This window comes from Dermacentor silvarum, chromosome 7, assembly GCF_013339745.2.
Source record: "Dermacentor silvarum isolate Dsil-2018 chromosome 7, BIME_Dsil_1.4, whole genome shotgun sequence".
Lineage (NCBI taxonomy): Eukaryota > Metazoa > Arthropoda > Arachnida > Ixodida > Ixodidae > Dermacentor > Dermacentor silvarum.
In genome coordinates this window covers 60760011-60779112 of record NC_051160.1, presented here as the reverse complement: position 1 = coordinate 60779112, position 19102 = coordinate 60760011, and the positions used below count along the sequence as shown (strand labels likewise).

At 48.0% G+C, this 19102-nt stretch overlaps 1 protein-coding gene and 18 non-coding genes across 19 annotated transcripts in view; all 19 read right to left on the bottom strand.

The window, feature by feature from the left end:
- Window positions 1–5102: 5102 nt before the first annotated feature.
- On the bottom strand, window positions 5103–5174 carry Trnaq-cug (transfer RNA glutamine (anticodon CUG)). Its single transcript has one exon. It is a non-coding gene; the product is annotated as a tRNA-Gln (tRNA).
- Window positions 5175–5182: 8 nt separating this feature from the next.
- Window positions 5183–5254, bottom strand: Trnae-cuc (transfer RNA glutamic acid (anticodon CUC)). Its single transcript has one exon. It is a non-coding gene; the product is annotated as a tRNA-Glu (tRNA).
- Window positions 5255–5339: 85 nt separating this feature from the next.
- On the bottom strand, window positions 5340–5411 carry Trnaq-cug (transfer RNA glutamine (anticodon CUG)). Its single transcript has one exon. It is a non-coding gene; the product is annotated as a tRNA-Gln (tRNA).
- Window positions 5412–5419: 8 nt separating this feature from the next.
- Trnae-cuc (transfer RNA glutamic acid (anticodon CUC)) lies at window positions 5420–5491 on the bottom strand. Its single transcript has one exon. It is a non-coding gene; the product is annotated as a tRNA-Glu (tRNA).
- An 85-nt stretch (window positions 5492–5576) lies between these two features.
- On the bottom strand, window positions 5577–5648 carry Trnaq-cug (transfer RNA glutamine (anticodon CUG)). Its single transcript has one exon. It is a non-coding gene; the product is annotated as a tRNA-Gln (tRNA).
- Window positions 5649–5656: 8 nt separating this feature from the next.
- Window positions 5657–5728, bottom strand: Trnae-cuc (transfer RNA glutamic acid (anticodon CUC)). Its single transcript has one exon. It is a non-coding gene; the product is annotated as a tRNA-Glu (tRNA).
- Window positions 5729–5813: 85 nt separating this feature from the next.
- On the bottom strand, window positions 5814–5885 carry Trnaq-cug (transfer RNA glutamine (anticodon CUG)). The gene has a single exon. It is a non-coding gene; the product is annotated as a tRNA-Gln (tRNA).
- An 8-nt stretch (window positions 5886–5893) lies between these two features.
- Window positions 5894–5965, bottom strand: Trnae-cuc (transfer RNA glutamic acid (anticodon CUC)). Its single transcript has one exon. It is a non-coding gene; the product is annotated as a tRNA-Glu (tRNA).
- An 85-nt stretch (window positions 5966–6050) lies between these two features.
- On the bottom strand, window positions 6051–6122 carry Trnaq-cug (transfer RNA glutamine (anticodon CUG)). Its single transcript has one exon. It is a non-coding gene; the product is annotated as a tRNA-Gln (tRNA).
- Window positions 6123–6130: 8 nt separating this feature from the next.
- Window positions 6131–6202, bottom strand: Trnae-cuc (transfer RNA glutamic acid (anticodon CUC)). The gene has a single exon. It is a non-coding gene; the product is annotated as a tRNA-Glu (tRNA).
- Window positions 6203–6287: 85 nt separating this feature from the next.
- Trnaq-cug (transfer RNA glutamine (anticodon CUG)) lies at window positions 6288–6363 on the bottom strand. Its single transcript has one exon. It is a non-coding gene; the product is annotated as a tRNA-Gln (tRNA).
- Window positions 6364–6371: 8 nt separating this feature from the next.
- Window positions 6372–6443, bottom strand: Trnae-cuc (transfer RNA glutamic acid (anticodon CUC)). Its single transcript has one exon. It is a non-coding gene; the product is annotated as a tRNA-Glu (tRNA).
- Window positions 6444–6528: 85 nt separating this feature from the next.
- Window positions 6529–6600, bottom strand: Trnaq-cug (transfer RNA glutamine (anticodon CUG)). Its single transcript has one exon. It is a non-coding gene; the product is annotated as a tRNA-Gln (tRNA).
- An 8-nt stretch (window positions 6601–6608) lies between these two features.
- On the bottom strand, window positions 6609–6680 carry Trnae-cuc (transfer RNA glutamic acid (anticodon CUC)). The gene has a single exon. It is a non-coding gene; the product is annotated as a tRNA-Glu (tRNA).
- An 85-nt stretch (window positions 6681–6765) lies between these two features.
- On the bottom strand, window positions 6766–6837 carry Trnaq-cug (transfer RNA glutamine (anticodon CUG)). Its single transcript has one exon. It is a non-coding gene; the product is annotated as a tRNA-Gln (tRNA).
- An 8-nt stretch (window positions 6838–6845) lies between these two features.
- Window positions 6846–6917, bottom strand: Trnae-cuc (transfer RNA glutamic acid (anticodon CUC)). The gene has a single exon. It is a non-coding gene; the product is annotated as a tRNA-Glu (tRNA).
- Window positions 6918–7002: 85 nt separating this feature from the next.
- Window positions 7003–7074, bottom strand: Trnaq-cug (transfer RNA glutamine (anticodon CUG)). The gene has a single exon. It is a non-coding gene; the product is annotated as a tRNA-Gln (tRNA).
- Window positions 7075–7082: 8 nt separating this feature from the next.
- Trnae-cuc (transfer RNA glutamic acid (anticodon CUC)) lies at window positions 7083–7154 on the bottom strand. Its single transcript has one exon. It is a non-coding gene; the product is annotated as a tRNA-Glu (tRNA).
- A 4561-nt stretch (window positions 7155–11715) lies between these two features.
- The window catches only part of LOC119458904 (two pore potassium channel protein sup-9), a 30545-nt gene continuing 23158 nt past the window's right edge, over window positions 11716–19102 (bottom strand). Inside the window, exons 3-4 of the mRNA XM_037720763.2 lie at window positions 12342–18479; window positions 11716–12273 (exon numbers count right to left, since the gene is read on the bottom strand). Of these exons, the coding sequence (XP_037576691.1) occupies window positions 18377–18479 (103 nt within the window). The 3' untranslated portion in view covers window positions 11716–12273; window positions 12342–18376. The remainder of the gene's footprint in view (window positions 12274–12341; window positions 18480–19102) is intronic.

Here is a 19102-nt window from a genome sequence, read left to right as displayed (position 1 = left end):
CCCACTAGTTTTTTTTTTCTTTATTGCCGGTTTGCAACACATTTACAGGTATCAAGAAAAACAATGTAAAGAAATTTAAAAGCGCCTGCCACACTTAGGCTGACGCTAGGTAGTTAAAAGCACTTGGTAGATGCCAGTTCATCAAATACTGAAATCCATTCATTGTCCTCGTTTCTTGCTTGTACACCTCTCGCATTAGGAGCATGCTCTCTATAAAGTTTTTCCTTGCAGATTGGATTCTAATATGTTCATGGCGTACCGCCATTCGAGTCTTCCATAGACTATGAAGACACAATAACATGAATATAGCATGAGGCACTCCATTTTCATTAGATGTAGGGAGAAAGCGGATTCCGTACGGCGTCACCGGTAGTTCCTTCTTTAATGTACGTTTAAGAACGTCCCACAAGAACACTGCATCGGAGCAGTCCAGAAAAATGTGTTCTATTGTTTCTGGTTTTCTGCATCTTAAACAGTTTACTGACCATGCTACAAACAGTCCTTTCTCTTCGCGCCATGGCTTAACCGGTAACGTTTCACTGTGAAGTTGAAAGAAAAAGGACTTGGCTGACGAGCGCACGGGCATCCGCTTTACCCTTTTTAAGACATTTGCTCCACTTTCTATACAAAATTTGGTCCTATAAATTGGTAAAGGCAGACATATCTCAACCACATCTTTGTATAGCTTTTGACGCTTAACACTACTCAAATACTCTTAAGAAAAACGCGCGCACAAAAATTGGTAAGCCCATACAACTTCACGCAGAAAGCCCTTGATAATATTTGTTCTCGGTAGTTGCGTTGACACTATATAATTTGGTAAAACGTCGCTCAGACGTTCTTGAAACACAGTTAATAGAAAAACATTTTTTTGATCGCGCAAAAACAGAAATCGCGAAACCACTTGCCTCAAGAACAAGTGAGCAAGGCCAAGGCCACCTCGCTTAACTGAGGTGAACAAATTGGTACGGCTCGTACGCTCCCACACAGATCCCCAGATAAAGACGGCAAATTCCCGGTGCATTTTTTGTATGCTCGTTCTAGATGCGCAGAGGGCCTGTAGCACGAACCAAATCTTAGCGACAAGAAAGAGGTTGCATACTGTTGCTCTCGTGAACATGGAAAGGTCCCTTCCACCAAACTTTTTTGTTTTTTCCTTCACTTCTGCGCATTGCTCTTTCCAGTAGTCTTTCGTGTCCCTGAAATGCTGTAGCGGTACACCGAGATACCTCATAGGCGAAGACGTCCAATGTACCCTTTCTATTTCAGTGGGAATGTCTTCCCAAGCCCCGTGCAATAGTCCTACTGATTTTCCCCAATTAATAACACTCCCTGACATTTTACAGAAATTTCTTGCCACGTAGACCGCTTTAGTGACGCTGTCTTTATCGCTACAAAACACTGCTACATCATCTGCGTATGGTAGTAGCTTTATTTCACTTGAACCTACCCTATAACCTACGATATCGCTACACGAAAGCACCTTTAAACAGAAAGGCTCCAAGTATAGTGCAAAAAGCAACGGCGACAAACAACATCCCTGTCTCACAGATGATTTGAGTTGTATACTTTCCGTTAATGTCTTATTAATTATAATCTTAGAAACTATTCGATCATAGCACATTTTAACACCTTCTGTCAACACAGATCCAACATTCACATGTTCAAGTACAAGAAAAAGGATTTCATGCGCCACCCTATCGAAGGCCTTTTCCAAATCTAACTGTAGTATTGCGACCTTCTCTGAAAAGGCATCGCAACACTCGAGGACCGTTCGTGCCACGTGAATGTTAGTCATAATAGACCGTCCTTTTATTCCACACGTCTGATGTGGTCCTACTAACTTCTGTATGACCGACTGCAGTCGCCTACCGAGAACTTTTGTGTATATTTTGTAGTCCGTATTTGTAAGGCTAATAGGGCGATATGCCCGCACCGAAAGTAATGTTTGAGGGTCGTCGCTCTTCGGTATTAATACTACATGACTCTCATGAAAGGACGGTGGTAGTACTTGCTTCTCATATGCCTCATTAATTAACTCATGTAAAATTATTGCCATATCCTTTTTAAAAGCCTTATAAAAAGCTGCGCCTAATCCGTCAGGGCCTGGTGATTTATCTACCGCTAACTCATTTATGGCGTGTTCTATTTCAGCGACAGTAATTGGCTGCTCGAGATTCAGCCTTACATCGTCATCCAACTTTGGAAGAAGCTTCAAAAAGTGATTTTCAAATCCTTCCGCAAGCTCTCGTTCACTGCCTAACAACTCGCTGTAATGCTCATGAAAAGCCCGCTGAATGTATTCGTTCTCTCGAACAATTTCGTTTCGATATGTGATGGCTCTTATCTCGTTTCGTGAAGCGTAGCTCTTTTCGTCCGAAAGCGCTCGTTTTGTCGGATTTTCACCGCACCATAATCTTTCTGCGCGCGCACGTATAACCGCGCCTCGATACTTTTCTTGATCAACGCTTTCTAACTGAACTTTTACTTCTTTTATTCCCTTCGCAAAGATACCTGGGCAAGAACTTTCCATAGTTAGGTAGAAGTCAAGTTGGCATTGTAACTCTTTTTCTTTTCTTTTTTCCTCCCGGCGTAATGTGCATGATCTTTCCATTGCCATTAACTTCGTTTCCTGCTTGAAACATTCCCATGCTTCAGCAATACTTTTACAGTCCTTCTCTAAAAGGTTCTGAATGTTATGGTTAACTTTCTTAACGAAAAGTTCGTCGTGTAGCAGTTTAGAATTTAACTTCCACAACGCCCAGTTAAATTTTGGTTTTCTAGGTCCCAACGCCAACATAACTAAACAGTGGTCACTGAAACACACAGATTTGACCTCATAGCTGCTACAGATTGTAATCCAGTCAGCTGTCATGTATATCCTATCCAATCGTGCATGGCTGGCTCCTTGAAAATGCGTGAACTTAGGAGTCGCGCCATATCCCATGACATAACCCACATCTACCAAATTGCCTTCGCTTATACTCGTGGCTAAAAATTGCGCGCTTGCGTCGTGAACCGTAGGGCTTAGCACTCGGTCCTCAGCATAGCAAACACAGTTGAAGTCTCCCATCAATAAAATGTTGCTTTGACAATTCAATTGACTTTTAAGGCCTTCAAAGAACACCTTGCGCTCGCATACTTTGTTAGGTGCGTAAACACATATCGCTCGCCACTTCACCGCTCCATTTACAAAGTCGCACACTATTTGACGACCATTAACATCACACACAACATTTTCAATAACTACGTTCAGTGCACTCCGAATAAAAAGGGCGCACCCACCAGCTTTACCAACAGAATGTGATACACACACATAATACCGTGGCCGAAACACATCTACCATACGGTCCTGTTCCTTCTTCACTTTCGACTTTAGTTTCCTGCACGGCGATAATATCAAGATCAGTCTCCATAAACAGTCTGCTTAGCTGGTACTGTTTTCGTTTAGACCCAAGGCCCCTTACATTAATACTACCCACTCGTATCGTGATATCTGTGGGATTCATTATGCTATGAAGAAAAAACGGACCGAGACACTCTTTGCACACAACTAGCTGCACACTCACGTTTGCTGGTACTGCGCAGCGAAAACCATCCTCTGGACTGCCGTCGTTGGATGCCATATCTATGGATTTTCATCGTGCAAATTATGCCTTGTTGCAGTAGCCCGTTGCCACACCGCCCCAAGCAAGCCCCGCCACCCCACCCCTCCCCCCCACCCACTCCGGCAAAAAAGAAAAGTAACACTAGTAAACACATTATCACACTATGTCGGCGCCGGCGCCGACGGTTTCCTGTCGGGTGGCAAGTTCGGTGCAGGCTTCAGCGTCGATCGACGGACATTGGTGGTCTTCAAGGGTGGCTCGCTTTGAGCCACCTGGCTTTGAGCCCCTGGTTCGCCGTCGTTGCTTTCCTCAAGGGTCCTTTTCGCTGCCGCACCACTGGTGCCCATAGGGGTTTCCTTGTCTGTTGGTGTCCTCACTTTCCTTTACTGCAGTCCTTTGTGGCGACTTTAGTCGCTGCGTCCCTGGCCGGCGTTTCCGCGGCTGGCTCTGCTTCTTGCACTTTTCCTTCCTTTCCGGCTTTGACTATTTCGGTAGACTCGTCAGGCGTACCCACGCCTTTCACCTTTGAGTTTTCCGTACCGCTGAGACCACCAGCCGCTTCCTCAGCATCAGCGGCATCCATGACGTGCTCTTCAATGACCTCGTCGATCTTCGCAGGGCCTGCGATGTTCGCATACGTCCGCACACACTGGCTCTCATCGTGCCCAAAGCGCCGGCAAAGGGCACAACGGGGTACGCGGCACTCCCGCCTTATATGTCCTGTGCGGTTGCACCTCAGGCACAAAGGAGCCCTTCCAGGGGCCACGAGAAGTGCCATCATACCGGCCACTCGAAACTGATGTGGCAGATCGTCGATGGTCACGCCAGCCTTGAGCTTCAAGGTTACGGTGCGCGTTGTCGACCCTTTGTCCGTGATGCCTTGCACCCGCCAGCGTTGTCTCGCCACGTCAGTGGCTTTTCCATAAGAGGCGAGAGCCGCACGGACGTCTTCGTCCGGGACATGGTGAAGGAGCCAGAACACCTTCACGCGTATCTCCTGACTTGCAGGGTCCAGTACTAGGCATCTTCTTTCTTGCACCATAATTTCGCCGAACGCCAACATTTTCTTCGTCGCCTCCGAGCTCCTGAAGGTAACCGCCCAAACGTGGTTCATCTGGAACGCCCCCAAGCTAACAACCTCGGGCAGCAGTCCCAGACGAGCCAGCGTGTCCCTGAAATCTTCGGCGCGTAAAGGCCTAGCGGTCACATCCCCGTGAAGGAAAACAGTATTCAAAACGCAGGGTCCTGTTGGCAATTGCGGCAAAACAACTTGGTATTCCTTGTCTTCATCGGCAATAATCCTGTTTCCGCGGGCCGCAAACACCGCTCCATCGGAGCAAGACATTCCGCGTCCGCACCGAACGGTAGCCGGAAGTAGAAAGCCCTCCTAGCCACTAGACCACGCCGGAACGGAGACGACCTACGCGTAAAAGCAGTGCCATCAATGCCACTGCTGAATAATTTATTTTAATTTAGTACAAAACAATAAATAAAAGGTCTCACCGAGATTTGAACTCGGATCGCTGGATTCAGAGTCCAGAGTGCTAACCGTTACACCATGAGACCCTTAAACATTCCGACGCCGGGAATCGAACCCGGGCCTCCTGGGTGAGAGCCAGGTATCCTAGCCACTAGACCACGCCGGAACGGAGACGACCTACGCGTAAAAGCAGTGCCATCAATGCCACTGCTGAATAATTTATTTTAATTTAGTACAAAACAATAAATAAAAGGTCTCACCGAGATTTGAACTCGGATCGCTGGATTCAGAGTCCAGAGTGCTAACCGTTACACCATGAGACCCTTAAACATTCCGACGCCGGGAATCGAACCCGGGCCTCCTGGGTGAGAGCCAGGTATCCTAGCCACTAGACCACGCCGGAACGGAGACGACCTACGCGTAAAAGCAGTGCCATCAATGCCACTGCTGAATAATTTATTTTAATTTAGTACAAAACAATAAATAAAAGGTCTCACCGAGATTTGAACTCGGATCGCTGGATTCAGAGTCCAGAGTGCTAACCGTTACACCATGAGACCCTTAAACATTCCGACGCCGGGAATCGAACCCGGGCCTCCTGGGTGAGAGCCAGGTATCCTAGCCACTAGACCACGCCGGAACGGAGACGACCTACGCGTAAAAGCAGTGCCATCAATGCCACTGCTGAATAATTTATTTTAATTTAGTACAAAACAATAAATAAAAGGTCTCACCGAGATTTGAACTCGGATCGCTGGATTCAGAGTCCAGAGTGCTAACCGTTACACCATGAGACCCTTAAACATTCCGACGCCGGGAATCGAACCCGGGCCTCCTGGGTGAGAGCCAGGTATCCTAGCCACTAGACCACGCCGGAACGGAGACGACCTACGCGTAAAAGCAGTGCCATCAATGCCACTGCTGAATAATTTATTTTAATTTAGTACAAAACAATAAATAAAAGGTCTCACCGAGATTTGAACTCGGATCGCTGGATTCAGAGTCCAGAGTGCTAACCGTTACACCATGAGACCCTTAAACATTCCGACGCCGGGAATCGAACCCGGGCCTCCTGGGTGAGAGCCAGGTATCCTAGCCACTAGACCACGCCGGAACGGAGACGACCTACGCGTAAAAGCAGTGCCATCAATGCCACTGCTGAATAATTTATTTAAATTTAGTACAAAACAATAAATAAAAGGTCTCACCCACCGAGACTTGAACTCGGATCGCTGGATTCAGAGTCCAGAGTGCTAACCGTTACACCATGAGACCCTTAAACATTCCGACGCCGGGAATCGAACCCGGGCCTCCTGGGTGAGAGCCAGGTATCCTAGCCACTAGACCACGCCGGAACGGCGACGACCGACACGTAAAAGCAGTGCCATCAATGCCACTGCTGAATAATTTATTTTAATTTAGTACAAAACAATAAATAAAAGGTCTCACCGAGATTTGAACTCGGATCGCTGGATTCAGAGTCTAGAGTGCTAACCGTTACACCATGAGACCCTTAAACATTCCGACGCCGGGAATCGAACCCGGGCCTCCTGGGTGAGAGCCAGGTATCCTAGCCACTAGACCACGCCGGAACGGCGACGACCGACACGTAAAAGCAGTGCCATCAATGCCACTGCTGAATAATTTATTTTAATTTAGTACAAAACAATAAATAAAAGGTCTCACCGAGATTTGAACTCGGATCGCTGGATTCAGAGTCCAGAGTGCTAACCGTTACACCATGAGACCCTTAAACATTCCGACGCCGGGAATCGAACCCGGGCCTCCTGGGTGAGAGCCAGGTATCCTAGCCACTAGACCACGCCGGAACGGAGACAACCCACGTGTAAAAGCAGTGCCATCAATGCCACTGCTTAATAATTTATTTTAATTTAGTACAAAACAATAAATAAAAGGTCTCACCGAGATGTGAACTCGGATCGCTGGATTCAGAGTCCAGAGTGCTAACCGTTACACCATGAGACCCTTAAACATTCCGACGCCGGGAATCGAACCCGGGCCTCCTGGGTGAGAGCCAGGTATCCTAGCCACTAGACCACGCCGGAACGGAGACAACCCACGTGTAAAAGCAGTGCCATCAATGCCACTGCTTAATAATTTATTTTAATTTAGTACAAAACAATAAATAAAAGGTCTCACCGAGATGTGAACTCGGATCGCTGGATTCAGAGTCCAGAGTGCTAACCGTGGGGAGTAAAATGCGCACGGTAATTCACATATCCAGCTTAACATATCAGTCTTGCTTAGGTCCACTTCTAGTTTTGTGAGCCTGAAGCAGCATATTTACCGATGTGAAAGGAGGCAGTTTACTTGCACGAAGTTGCGTAAAGTTTGCGTCACGTGTTTACTGACCGCAGGAACTGAGGAAATGCTGAATGCTTTCGCGGCCAGGGCACGTAGACGGCTATCTTGTATTGTGACATTCTCGTGAATGATTGACTTGTGTCTAATCGAATACACTGGAGAACGCACCTTTTTGTTGCTGCTTTTTTTTCCCCGATCGATACTGTCTGTTTAAACACGTTTGCCAAAATTGATTTACGGCCGGTATGTTTTTCATATTACCTCGTGGCATGATGCTGTTATCATTGAACAGCCTATTGTTTCAGGAGAACCTTGCAATACACTAACTTAGTAAAATTTTTTCATGGGCAAGTGTGTAACACGCGCTTCTAATAGATGTTAGCGCACGAAAGACATAATCGCATGTTCTCGTTACCCTCCCTTGTGATTGACCTTTTTTGTGCTGCCTGTTGTTGAGAACACAATAATTGTCAACGTTTCGAAGTTTATTCACGCAAATAGAGAAAACGGTCTTGCAGCCTGTACTAGGGCCACAGATGGCGGGATTTGCCTATTTAAAGCAGGAGAAGTTGCTCCTGGTCTATATCAAACGCGTGTCATCTGTTCATTTTTTTTCATGTGTTGTTCTTGTAGATATATAAAATACAGCTAATTTTTTTCTCACGGATTTCTAGCTCCACTTATTATTTTGCTTAGTTTGTATGGGTGATATTGTTATTGTAACAGATTGTATGCTCTTAATAATAATGTTTCCTGAACTTAATAACAAGAGTTCTATTTCAGCATTACACTATGGGACCTCTCTCTGTATAATACTCTACAATGTGTTATAGATTACCGACGAATAAAACTCTACTATACTATACTGATGCATGCAAACAACTTATTGTTGCACGTTTGAACCGGATTATTCTGGTTCTTCTTCTTGTTTTGCTTCTGATTCTTCTGGCTGCATTTCTAGTTCTTCTTCTGGTTCTGATGGCCAGAAGATATATTACAAAAGCGAGCGGTATAGCGACCCTCCAGAAATTTCTTGAGTTATATTAATTCAGTGCAAGCTGACTTGATTTCGTCCTTTAATTTTCTTGGACTGAATTCGTATGCCTCTCTGTTACCCGACTACACGTTTGCTTTCTTTAATGTATCGGCGTGGGCTGCCTTTACGTTCAAGTGTGTTTTATATTACCACTGTTGCGAGCAGTCGTTAGTGTACTTATATGAGCTGGCCTTACGTTACAGCGTTCCAACCACCAACAGCCTCGAAAACACGAAGCGCCGACACCAACCCATGCATTTCGACATAGTCCCTGGCAGGTAGTGCAAAGAGAGAGAGAGAGAGAGAGAGAGAGAGAGGACGCAAGCGTGCACCACAGCTGTTGTTGGCAGTGTCAAGTAAGTCGCGCCTCTTCACTCTCGCAAGCCAATTTATTAAGGCGAAAGCCTTGTGTGCCTCATCGCACAATGACCTTCAAATAACCTTGAAAAAAAAAACACCCTGTCGAGGTTTCTGTGAGTAAAAAGGTCACGTGATCACAGAGACGCGCTCGTGCCACTGCTCGCGCGTTCGTCGTCTTCTTCCACAGCTGGCTCCGATGCCGCTCATCATGTCAGCGTTCCCATACTGCCCCGCCCACTGCGAAGGCGCTGACGGCACTGGCCCACTACCAGACGTTGCGGCGCCAGGCTTTCGCCTTCACGTTTTACAAACGAGTAACGCTCGCCTAATTTTTTAACGTTCCAGAATGCAAATGTTTTATCCCTGTCGCGCAATCAGTCGAGGCGGCTCTCGCATGTAACTGGGGAAAATTATTAAACGGGACACTCGGGCTTGTAGCCTCCGCTGGGTGCCACTGCTGAGCGTCGGCAAGTGTGGCAGCTATGCGCAGGCGCGGCGAATGGCGTGATGTGACGCGATATCACTGCATGTTAAAAACTAAAACGAGGAAAGTGACTAAGGATTCGTCAAAGACTAAAAAAAAAAAAAAGCGCGAAGAAACTGGCGTGAAAAGCCGCCTGACAAATACCAAGAGAAACGATTTTGCCGTCGGATCGCGCGACACAACGACTTTGATGTCCCTGACGTTGGTCCCTGAGGTGTCTAAATAACAAATGACGAACTTATACTCCTGCCACTCTGGCACATTGGAGGGCTGTCGAGTCAAATCTGGATCGGGTACTTCTATACGGGCACTTTCGACCACGACTTTGCACGATCCGGATTCAGTATAGATCGCGATCGTAGGCTGTCGTCTGCAGCGTAATCCTGAGCGAGCTCAACGAAATCGATCCGGATTGTTGGACTGCGCAACGCTACTCTTGATCGCGACCGAAAATTTTGATCCGTATCGGGCTTGATCGGGATCGAAAGTGCCCGTGTTGCACAGGTACTAAAGAACGACTGAGAGCCACAGCAATTGAAACGGCGCGCCGTCCTCCTCTCGCAACACAATTCGCGGATTCAAGATGCCACAGACTGCGGTCCGCATTCTTTTATTGCGACAGCAATTATATTGCTCTAGGCGACTTCTAGGCAACGCTCTAGACGAATTTCTGCCGTCGCCGTGAGGTTCCGTATAAAGTTCACGGGCGATAAAATCGTCACCGCGCGCCGTACGCTGTATGTGCGAGTGAAAACAGGCGACGGTGAGCCGGTAATCGCGACTCGCGCACACAAGGGCGGGAAGCGGGAAGGAAGCGCGCAGTCCAGTCACGCACAACGCTCCGGAGAGAGCCGCGGAGGGAGAGTAGGGAGGCATACAGCCGCGCGAGTGACCGCCCGCGCGGCTGTATCTTCAAAGCTATCTGCGGTGGGGCAGAGTCCGCCCTCCCTGTGTTTTCGCGGCTAACATCGGCTAACACAGCGCCAGCTTCGCTCGCTGCTGCGCTGACTCACTCCAGCGTTTTGAACGCCAGTTTCCGCGGTCATCGAGTGAGATGCGTTCATGATTGCTTGCGCACGCGTGACACCATGCCTGTTAACTTAGTTAGTGTGCCTGTGTTTACAAGTTTATACGTCCGACAAAGCTACCATTCTTACTTTGTATAGATGTCCACTAGTTTGCTATAGCAATCGATGCTTCGCCTATCGGGCGGAGCTGCGTCTTTTTTTTTTTTTAGAAATGAGCTACCAAATCATACGCCTGTATTAAAGCGCTGAAATGCTTGCAACTTGCTACAATGTTGCCGTTCTAGCGCACGCTGTCAAACAAACACGAGAAAGCACAATGTGCGTCGCAGGCGCAAATCAGCCGACGCTCAATGCATCACACAAAGCACGACGAGGTAAAGCTGCAGCGACAATTTCCTTCACCACGAGAAAAATTTCATGACTAAGCTACAAGGCGAAGCAACAACGCTGCCGCGAATAATAGCAAGCAATAAATAAAATGACGAACTTTCGCATTACGACTTACTTGATTCTGCGGACGGCCGTTGACATGCCTGCATGCGTTCCTTTTCATACCATTTACCCGGGAAACTGTAGAACTTGACCGGCGACTGCCGGCCCCGGGTGTTTTTGTCACTGTTGTGGCAGTTAACCGTGCAACAGTACCGACATCTTTGGCTACCCGGGCGCCGAAGCATCACGAAACAATCGAGGCTCGCGATCACCGCGAGCGCTTCACGGTGCTGGCGACCTGATACATAGTGACGCCGTCTCCGCTAGGGCAAGGAGTGGCGCTGGCGTCCGTCGGCAAACTTGAGGTTGGGAGCCCTACAGCGTTCCTGCTGACCTGCTGTGTGTATGCGCCGGTCTGAGTGGAACGCGCAGTAAACGTCACGCTCACGTTACATAATGTTTCACTGGGCGTGGCTAACGCCGGCGGTTTCCCGTCAGTCTCGTATCGTGCCCTATCTAGGCGCAACGCCTGCAACGCCACAGCGCTGCGCTTCTCAGCCCGACAGCGCTTTCGCCTTGCACGGTGCTAAAGCCAAGCGCGGTGCTGTTGGCGTGCTGGTGCTGTTGGCGACATAAACACCGTTTGAGAAGTTCTAGCGCGACGCTAAACCTTAACATGGCTGTCAATGCCCTGCGGGTGAAACTGCCAAATTTTTGAGTACATACTTGTTCTGTGTGAAAAAAGGGTAGCCGGCCCTGCTTGATGGCGCTAACATCTCCTAGCTATTGCGAAATAATAAAAAAACGAAAGAAAAATACGTTTTTTTCCCAATTCCGATGTTCGTAAACCTTTTGACGCTGGCAGTAGATGCGCAGTCGGGCGACTTGTGTAGGTGGCAACGATCGTAGACGACGTGCCGGCGGGGTCGATCGGCGAGTAACGCGATAGACGAGACGTGATCATGACATGCTTTAATGTACAGCGAGGATCGCTTTATTTACACGTGAACGACCGAAACAGCCTTCGGAAGAAAAAGAGCCGAGAAACGCGACGCGGATGAATTCAGACGAGGACGACGAAACGGCACACACGCACACAGACACACGTTGGACAGGCTGGCTCAGAAGAAACACCGTCGACGTCATCGTCGCTGTGGCTTTCCCGCGAAGAAGCTGCTGACGAACACGACACAAACTGTACACGCACCCAAAGCACTCACTACATTATGAAAACGAAACACCAGCATGCGTATAACGTAACGATAATCATATTTTGTTTCGCCACTCTATATAATAGACTCTGTATAGACAAATGTCCATCGCTGGTGATAGGACGTAAATTGCTAAGCCTTCGGCGTAAATTAAAATGCGAAAAAAAAACCAGACATCATGTTGGGACGTGTAGTTGAGTCTTCCGCGCAATCTAGCGTTACCGCCATTGTTGTCCCTTAATGCTCCAGCGAGGTGTTTTGGGACTGCAGCAAGTCCAGAAACTGGTTACAGGAATAGGTTACACAGACCTCCCTCCCCCCCCCCCGGCCCATCCCCTTTCTTAAAAAGGAAAATAAAAGTTTATTCATTCATTCACATGCAGTGGCGATGGTATCGCCATCGGCACCATTACCATCGTCATCATCTTACTTAAACCCTACTGCCACCACTGCAACAGTGCACGAGTACATATGATACCCGCTGCAGGGCGAAGAAAGCCCAAAAACTCGCGCAAGGAGGCGTAGAACGCAAAATGATTAACACATATTGCGAGGCAGTGTGGATTACAGTAAACGCAGCTGGATGTTCAAACGGGTACTGAAACGTACTTTTTTTTTAATTGTAGAAACGCTACCACACGGTTGGCGCACGTCTTCCCAGTTAATAGTTACAGTTAAACAGTTAATGGCCCCAGAGATGCCCGCGCTGTCCGCGCGCCGCCCAATCTCGGAGGCTATGATTCGAGTATCAGTTCATACCAGTCGTAGGTGAATACTCTCGTAATAATACATATGCGTGGAAATTCTACACTGAGAAAAAATAAAGGCCTATACTTCTGAAGGACATATATTTGACCGCAAATCGTGCGGTTGCAGCAACATGATATGCCAGGCCATTTTTGAGCGCCAACGTTAACAACGTATTGTAGAACTTCTCACGGAAGCATGCTGCGTGCGTTAGATAAGAAGCGTGCATGTCTATTTCTCGTACCGTTTTGTTTAATGCAGGGGTTAAATAATAGGTTTGTACGTTTTATTATCAATGGCGATACGAAATGCATGTTACAAAATTGGTTGATTCGGCTCGAGATCTACCTGCCACTTGTGTAACCCCCGTAATGACACAGCCAACCGCTCGCTCTGTGTAGCGATTATCATATGATGACAGCTCTAGATCCTGAATTTGTAAATAAACCTAGCAAGAGCCCGATGTACGCAGAATGACGATGACGATGCTTTGGCAGATACCGTGTTGGAGTCGGGGCCTGCGTCAGCGGAGAGCTGGGGACTAAGTGCGACGCGACTGAATAAAGCTACATCTTGGAAGCGCATATCTTGTACGTTTAGCCTGTAAGGGTTAATAGCAAAAAATGGCCGGACTTGAAATTATCTAAGCTTGAATGTAGCTCCGCTAAAGGAGATGCAGTTCTCTAAAGAAGGGAACCGCGCGCTACGAGCCATGTGGCTGGTTTCGGAAGCATGCTGTGTAGCGTATGGCCCGCGAATCAGGCGCGCAAATCGCAATTGCGAGCTTAGAGAGGACACAAAAAGTAGCACTAAATCCGGTTAGACAGATATATATATAATATTCTTTCAAACATCTATTTGCATTTCCTCGGCAGAAATGGGTCGGCTATTAAAGAGAAACTCGAGGCGCCAAGCTTTTATTCTAAAATGTTTCGCGATGTGAGCGACGTGAATGCGGCGTTAGAAACCAGAGAGGTGATTCTAACGTATGTTTGGGCTGTCCGTGCCCATAATAAACGTCGCGAGAAGCTTCCGGTCTGAGTCTTCGGTAGTTCCTAATGCAATGCATTCGTGCTTTGTTCGTAAATAGCCTCGAAAAGGCGCTGTCAAAATTCGTGACGTCACAAGTAGTTGGTGAGGGATGCATCAGCCGCCTTTCGTTTTTGGATTGTTCTTGGCTTGCCGTGGTAAGCGACGAACAATCCAAGAACGAAAGGCGGCGGGCTAGCCTCCGCTTGCGGCAAGGCTAACGTATTTGGCATGAACAATCACACTGTCGACGAACTTAATATTTATTTTGAGTGTTCCTGACCCTTTAGCGAATACTGTCAGTAATGCGCACCGTCAGTGCTCGAACTATCGTAAGGACGACCCGTACTCAAGCCATAAACAGCGCTGTAGAGCGTTTCCACGGAAACATTGCCGGAGCTTGAAACGGGGATATCTAATGGGGCGTGTTTAGTTTGCCGCTTGCTGGACAGGAACACAGACCGAACGCGAAAAAAAAGAAGAGAAAAAGAAACGGAAATGAAATTTTGTAGAACACTGCGGAAAGACCTACATTCCAAATGGCTTGACAGTTTCGAGCCTGAGTGTTTACAGATGTCATCCTGCCGCTCATGACGCGCATTTAGTCAATCAGCAGCGGCTTCAGGTGCCATCTCACCCCCAAGACACCAGACCACCACCGCCTCTGCACCACCGTGTTTGTGGCTCGGTGGTGCAGAGCTTCTTGAAGACTGGCGGACTGTGCAACCAGCTCAAGGGAACGGTAACGTCTGCTTCACAGTGGGCGCAACCGTAGTCCTATCTTTTTTTCCTTTGTGCCTCGCTTACCGTTCTTCCTGGGTAACGTAACCGAATTGCACATTATTAACATGTCCTCCGAGATTAGAAATCACGCGGAAAGCCTCCGCGCGTAGCCGATCTTGGAGGCTATGTTCATGGTTAACCTCCTCGTCTCCACGTTTCACCTCGCACGTGCACTCCCACATACGAGATCTTCCCAGGTACACTGTGACTTTAGCACAGAGGTTCAGTAAGCTTTCCGATACAGACGATGAACGTATCACCGCCAGGAGGATGCCTAGCAGAAAGGGGCAACGCCGGTGGTGACATTTTCTTTTCGAGCTGCCAGTGCTCGATTTCCCTTTTTCTTTTCCGCCCAGCGTTGTGTTCCTGTCCAGCAAAAGAGTGAAAGACACTTTTCAACGGTTCAAGTATTTCGTAAGGCAAGGCTCACAACACTGCTCTGTAGAGAGAAAGAAGAAAATAAAAGGAAACAGTCACGCACACATCCATTGACGTACATCGAACGAGCACAGAGTTAAGATACAAATCCCCGGGGCTGACGTCAACCCTTTGCGGAGAGAGTTCTGGGAATGTGTGCCCTGGAGGCGGTATACTGGTCCGGTTGGTCCTTGACTCGAAAACGTCTCGTCGACTCGTTAAAGGAGGTACGCGGTACACGGTAAAGCTGATCGATTTGGTCCTATAGGTTCTTTCCGCGCGGGGTGTGTCAAACGAGCACGGAAGAAAATCCGCGACGAAAACTGCCGGCTCAAGAAGCGTTGCAGTGACGACGCTTACCGACTGACCTACCTCTCTATGTTCACTTCCGATGATGATTGATGAGGGCTACTGCAACGGGCTGGTGTATTTTGACCACTTGGGGCTGTTAACCTGCACTCAGTATCTTGCTTACCCGCCGCGGTGGCTTAGCGGAAATGGTGTTGCTCTGCTGAGCCCGAGGTCGCGGGATCGAATCACGGCCGCGGTTCGATGGGGGTCGAAATGCAAAAACGTCCGTCTCCCGTGCATTGCGGGAGCGCGTTAAAGAGCCCCCCGATGGTCAAAATTAATACGGAGTCCGCCACTACGGCGTGCCTTATAATCAAATCGCGGTTTTGGCACGAAAAATCCCAGACTTCAATTCAATATCGTGCTTACCTTGCTAATGTTTCAATACGTTATGTCTTATAAAGCATAATACACAAAGGAGAAGACACAGACACACAAGGGCACTATCAACCAAGTTAACGGTGCGACTATGCGTTGCTGCGTCATTCTATAAGTGCGTTTCCTTGCATTTAGCTTGTCGATTTAGAAAAGCATCACGAAGTCGCACGCAAACTGACTAGCCCTTAACAAACTCTTCGAATGCTAAAATTAAAAGCAGGGGAACGCATAGGAGTAGAAAGGATTGTTTAGCCGGCTCAGAATAGTGAAAAGAAAGAAAGGAAATACAGAAAGTACGAACACCGGCAGCGTGCGACCGATTAAACGCTGAGTTAGCAAGGTTAGCACCAAGTCTATCTGTCGTCACTGCAACGTTGTACAAGCTTCGGTACACATTGGATCACTCGACATCAGTAAAGAGAGGATATGGTGTTCGCACAGATTTTTGTTCACCACTTTACTTACCAAGTCTAACCTCTAAGCACAACATGAGTTCGCTGAGGGGAAAAAGGGAGTAAGTAAAAAATAAATCTAAAGAGTCACGTGATCACTCCTGAACCCCCCCTAAGTCCTGCTGCACAACACGTTTTCTAATACGCACACACGTAAGTTAATCTGTTTGAAAGCCCAACAACAGAAAAAAAAAGTACGACACTCCCGCGGGCAGAACATGTATACCATCTATTACAAGAAAAAAGGAACCTGTAGGCCACTTCAACCGTTGCCGGAGTGAGTGTGAGGCCTAACGGTGTTCCACTCTCTGCATGACACTGGCATGACGTCACAATGGGTTTCCTACATTAGTCGTTCCGGACTGCTCAGGTGTGCCCGAGGTACTAGCTGCTTTCAAACAATCAGCGTTGACGCACGCAGAATCACGGGCATTCCCGGGCCGTCTTGAGCATTCTGGACAGTGTAGTGTCTACAGAAGCCTCGCCCCCATGTTCCCACAAACGCGTCTGGGCTCCAATCTCGACCAGTAAACGTGGCCTCTGAGATTGCGCCGGCTCTGTTGAAATGTTGGAGGCTTTGAAATAATGCTTTCTAGCCACCTCTGATATACAATTCCAGACATTTTCAGTGAGCGAGTAGAGGGGCGTTTCTGAAGCAACTCATCAGCGCAGAAATCCCCGAGGAGCGTTACCGCTTGGCTTCCGTGACTATAGGCGGCGCGGTGGTGCCGCGGCATTTTATTCTGGGACGCCGTGGTCTACGTCAGTCAAGCGACGTCACTGCTGTCCGCTTCGCGCTTGGCAAGTCGATGGATATTTGATTCCGAAAACGCGTTTGCGACTAAAAGGAAGTGAGACCACACTAATGCCAGTAAATGAAGCTTTGGCGCAAGGCCTCATCCTCACATCCACAACTGTGGCTGTGGCCTACGCTTCTTAAGAACAGACGGGCATGTTTGTTCGTAGCGAACACAGTCGTCTGCTTGTGACATATATGTACATCCTCGAAGACGCGCGCACACACACACATGCACACTCCACGCATCTCGAGGACGAGTTGGTTTTCCAGGTCTTCTTCTTTCAACCACCGTGCAGCCGGCCGTGTGGGGAAAAAAGTAAACACGCACCGTTGGGATTCAACGAAGCAAATGGTCAGCTCGGTGCGTCCATCAACTGTTCGTCTGGAGAGACGACAGCAGACGACGAAGTTCCAAGAGCACACACGATGTTCGCTTCCTTGAGCACAAAGAACACAATAATACCCTGGTGATGCGACGTCCACCATGCGACTATAGCACTTTGTAAAATACCGAGCATTGTTCCTTTGTACTGACGATAGAACGCTCCCACACATCCGAAGCACGCCGCGCAGCCAGCAACAAAACATCTAAGACCGTTCCTACACGCCGCAACCACTAAGGTGGTAAACAGGCCGGCACTACGTGAAAAGTTAGCGTCGGATCCTTCGGACGACGTGTCGGGAAATAACGGATTGCTCGGACTGTTGGACTAACTATTAGAACCTGCTGGAAATCTGATAGGGCATGTCTTGTTAGTTAATCGTAGGATAGGGTGGATGGCTTCTACGAACATGCGTTTCTCGATGTACCATTAAAAAGCCTTTAGGCATGACCCCTTATTCGAGTAATGAAAAGTTAGTGTTTCGCGAATTAGCTAACATCTCACTAGGATTGGTCGTGCAAGTAATGCCGCCATTCGAAGTAATCCACCTAATTCGGGAATCGTTCCATCTGCCGTAGACGTATTTTAATGAATCGTTCAACTAAACAAAAAACAATTAACCTGGCATATATACGCGTATATATATTATTCGCATAATTCCATTCTCATTTTTTTTTTATATTGTGACCTGTCGCGCCGAAGCGAGCGGGAAGCTGGCGGCAACAGCACATTTTCAGACACAGTGGGCCCACTTCGGCAGGGCCAATTGGGGGACGCGCATGCGCAGGCGATTCATCAGGCGCCGCCTCCCGATGGCCTTTCGGGTCACGTGATACGATGACGACGACAGAGCGGCTCGTTCGGACGAATGGGAGCGATTCGGAAGAAGCAGAAGAAGAAGATAGAAAGATACAATACTTCGAAGAATAAGAATAAGAGAGAGAGAGATAGAAAAAGCAAAGAAAGGAACGTGTGGGGGCGATCGCAGTGGCGAGGTGTAGCGTCCAAGTTCCCAGCCTTCTCCACACCCTTTCCACACCAAGGTGCGAGGGTGTGGAGCGCTAGACGGCTTCTCAGACTGAGGCCCGTTTCATCATGAGTGCGTCCATGGGTAGCAACACGTCGTCGTGGACCAGCGACGATTCGACCGGTGACGGGGAATAGCGCAGCGAATACCTGCACAAAAACGAGAGAAAAGGGATTCAGCAACATTGCGTGCACTCAATGTTACACTCTACCCTACACTAAACGTTTTCTTCAATATGATGCCTTACCAGTGTTTTGTGCATTTGACTACAAGGGGGGAGGGGGGTATTTCGTAAGAGTCCACCAAGTTGACTGTCCATTTCGGCTTTCGCCGATCGGCTCCAGCTGCACGAGCGAGAAGGAGCCAGCTAGTCTCCTTCGCGCTCGTGCAGCTGGAGCCAATTGGCGAAAGCCGAAATGGACAGTCCACTAGGTGGACTCTTACAGAGTACCCCCCTGGTTAACGATGATGTACAAATGCTTCCTCCGTTATAACGAAATTTATTCTCTCTCGTCAGCGAACTTGGATGAAAATCCGTGTGTAAGGAATACGAGGTTCGAAGAACCATGGGCTGTGCCCACTCCCAGATTATACTGTTATACGCAATCATTACGTTACGCGATGCCTGTACTAATAAATAAACTATTCAAGGAGGATTTTGATACTGTGCATGCGCTTCTGCTAAATCCATTAAGTGTTTTTGTCGAGACGATTCGACAACTGTCCTGGAACAGCAGTGTTCTCTTACTCTACTATTCGCATGAAAGTTCTT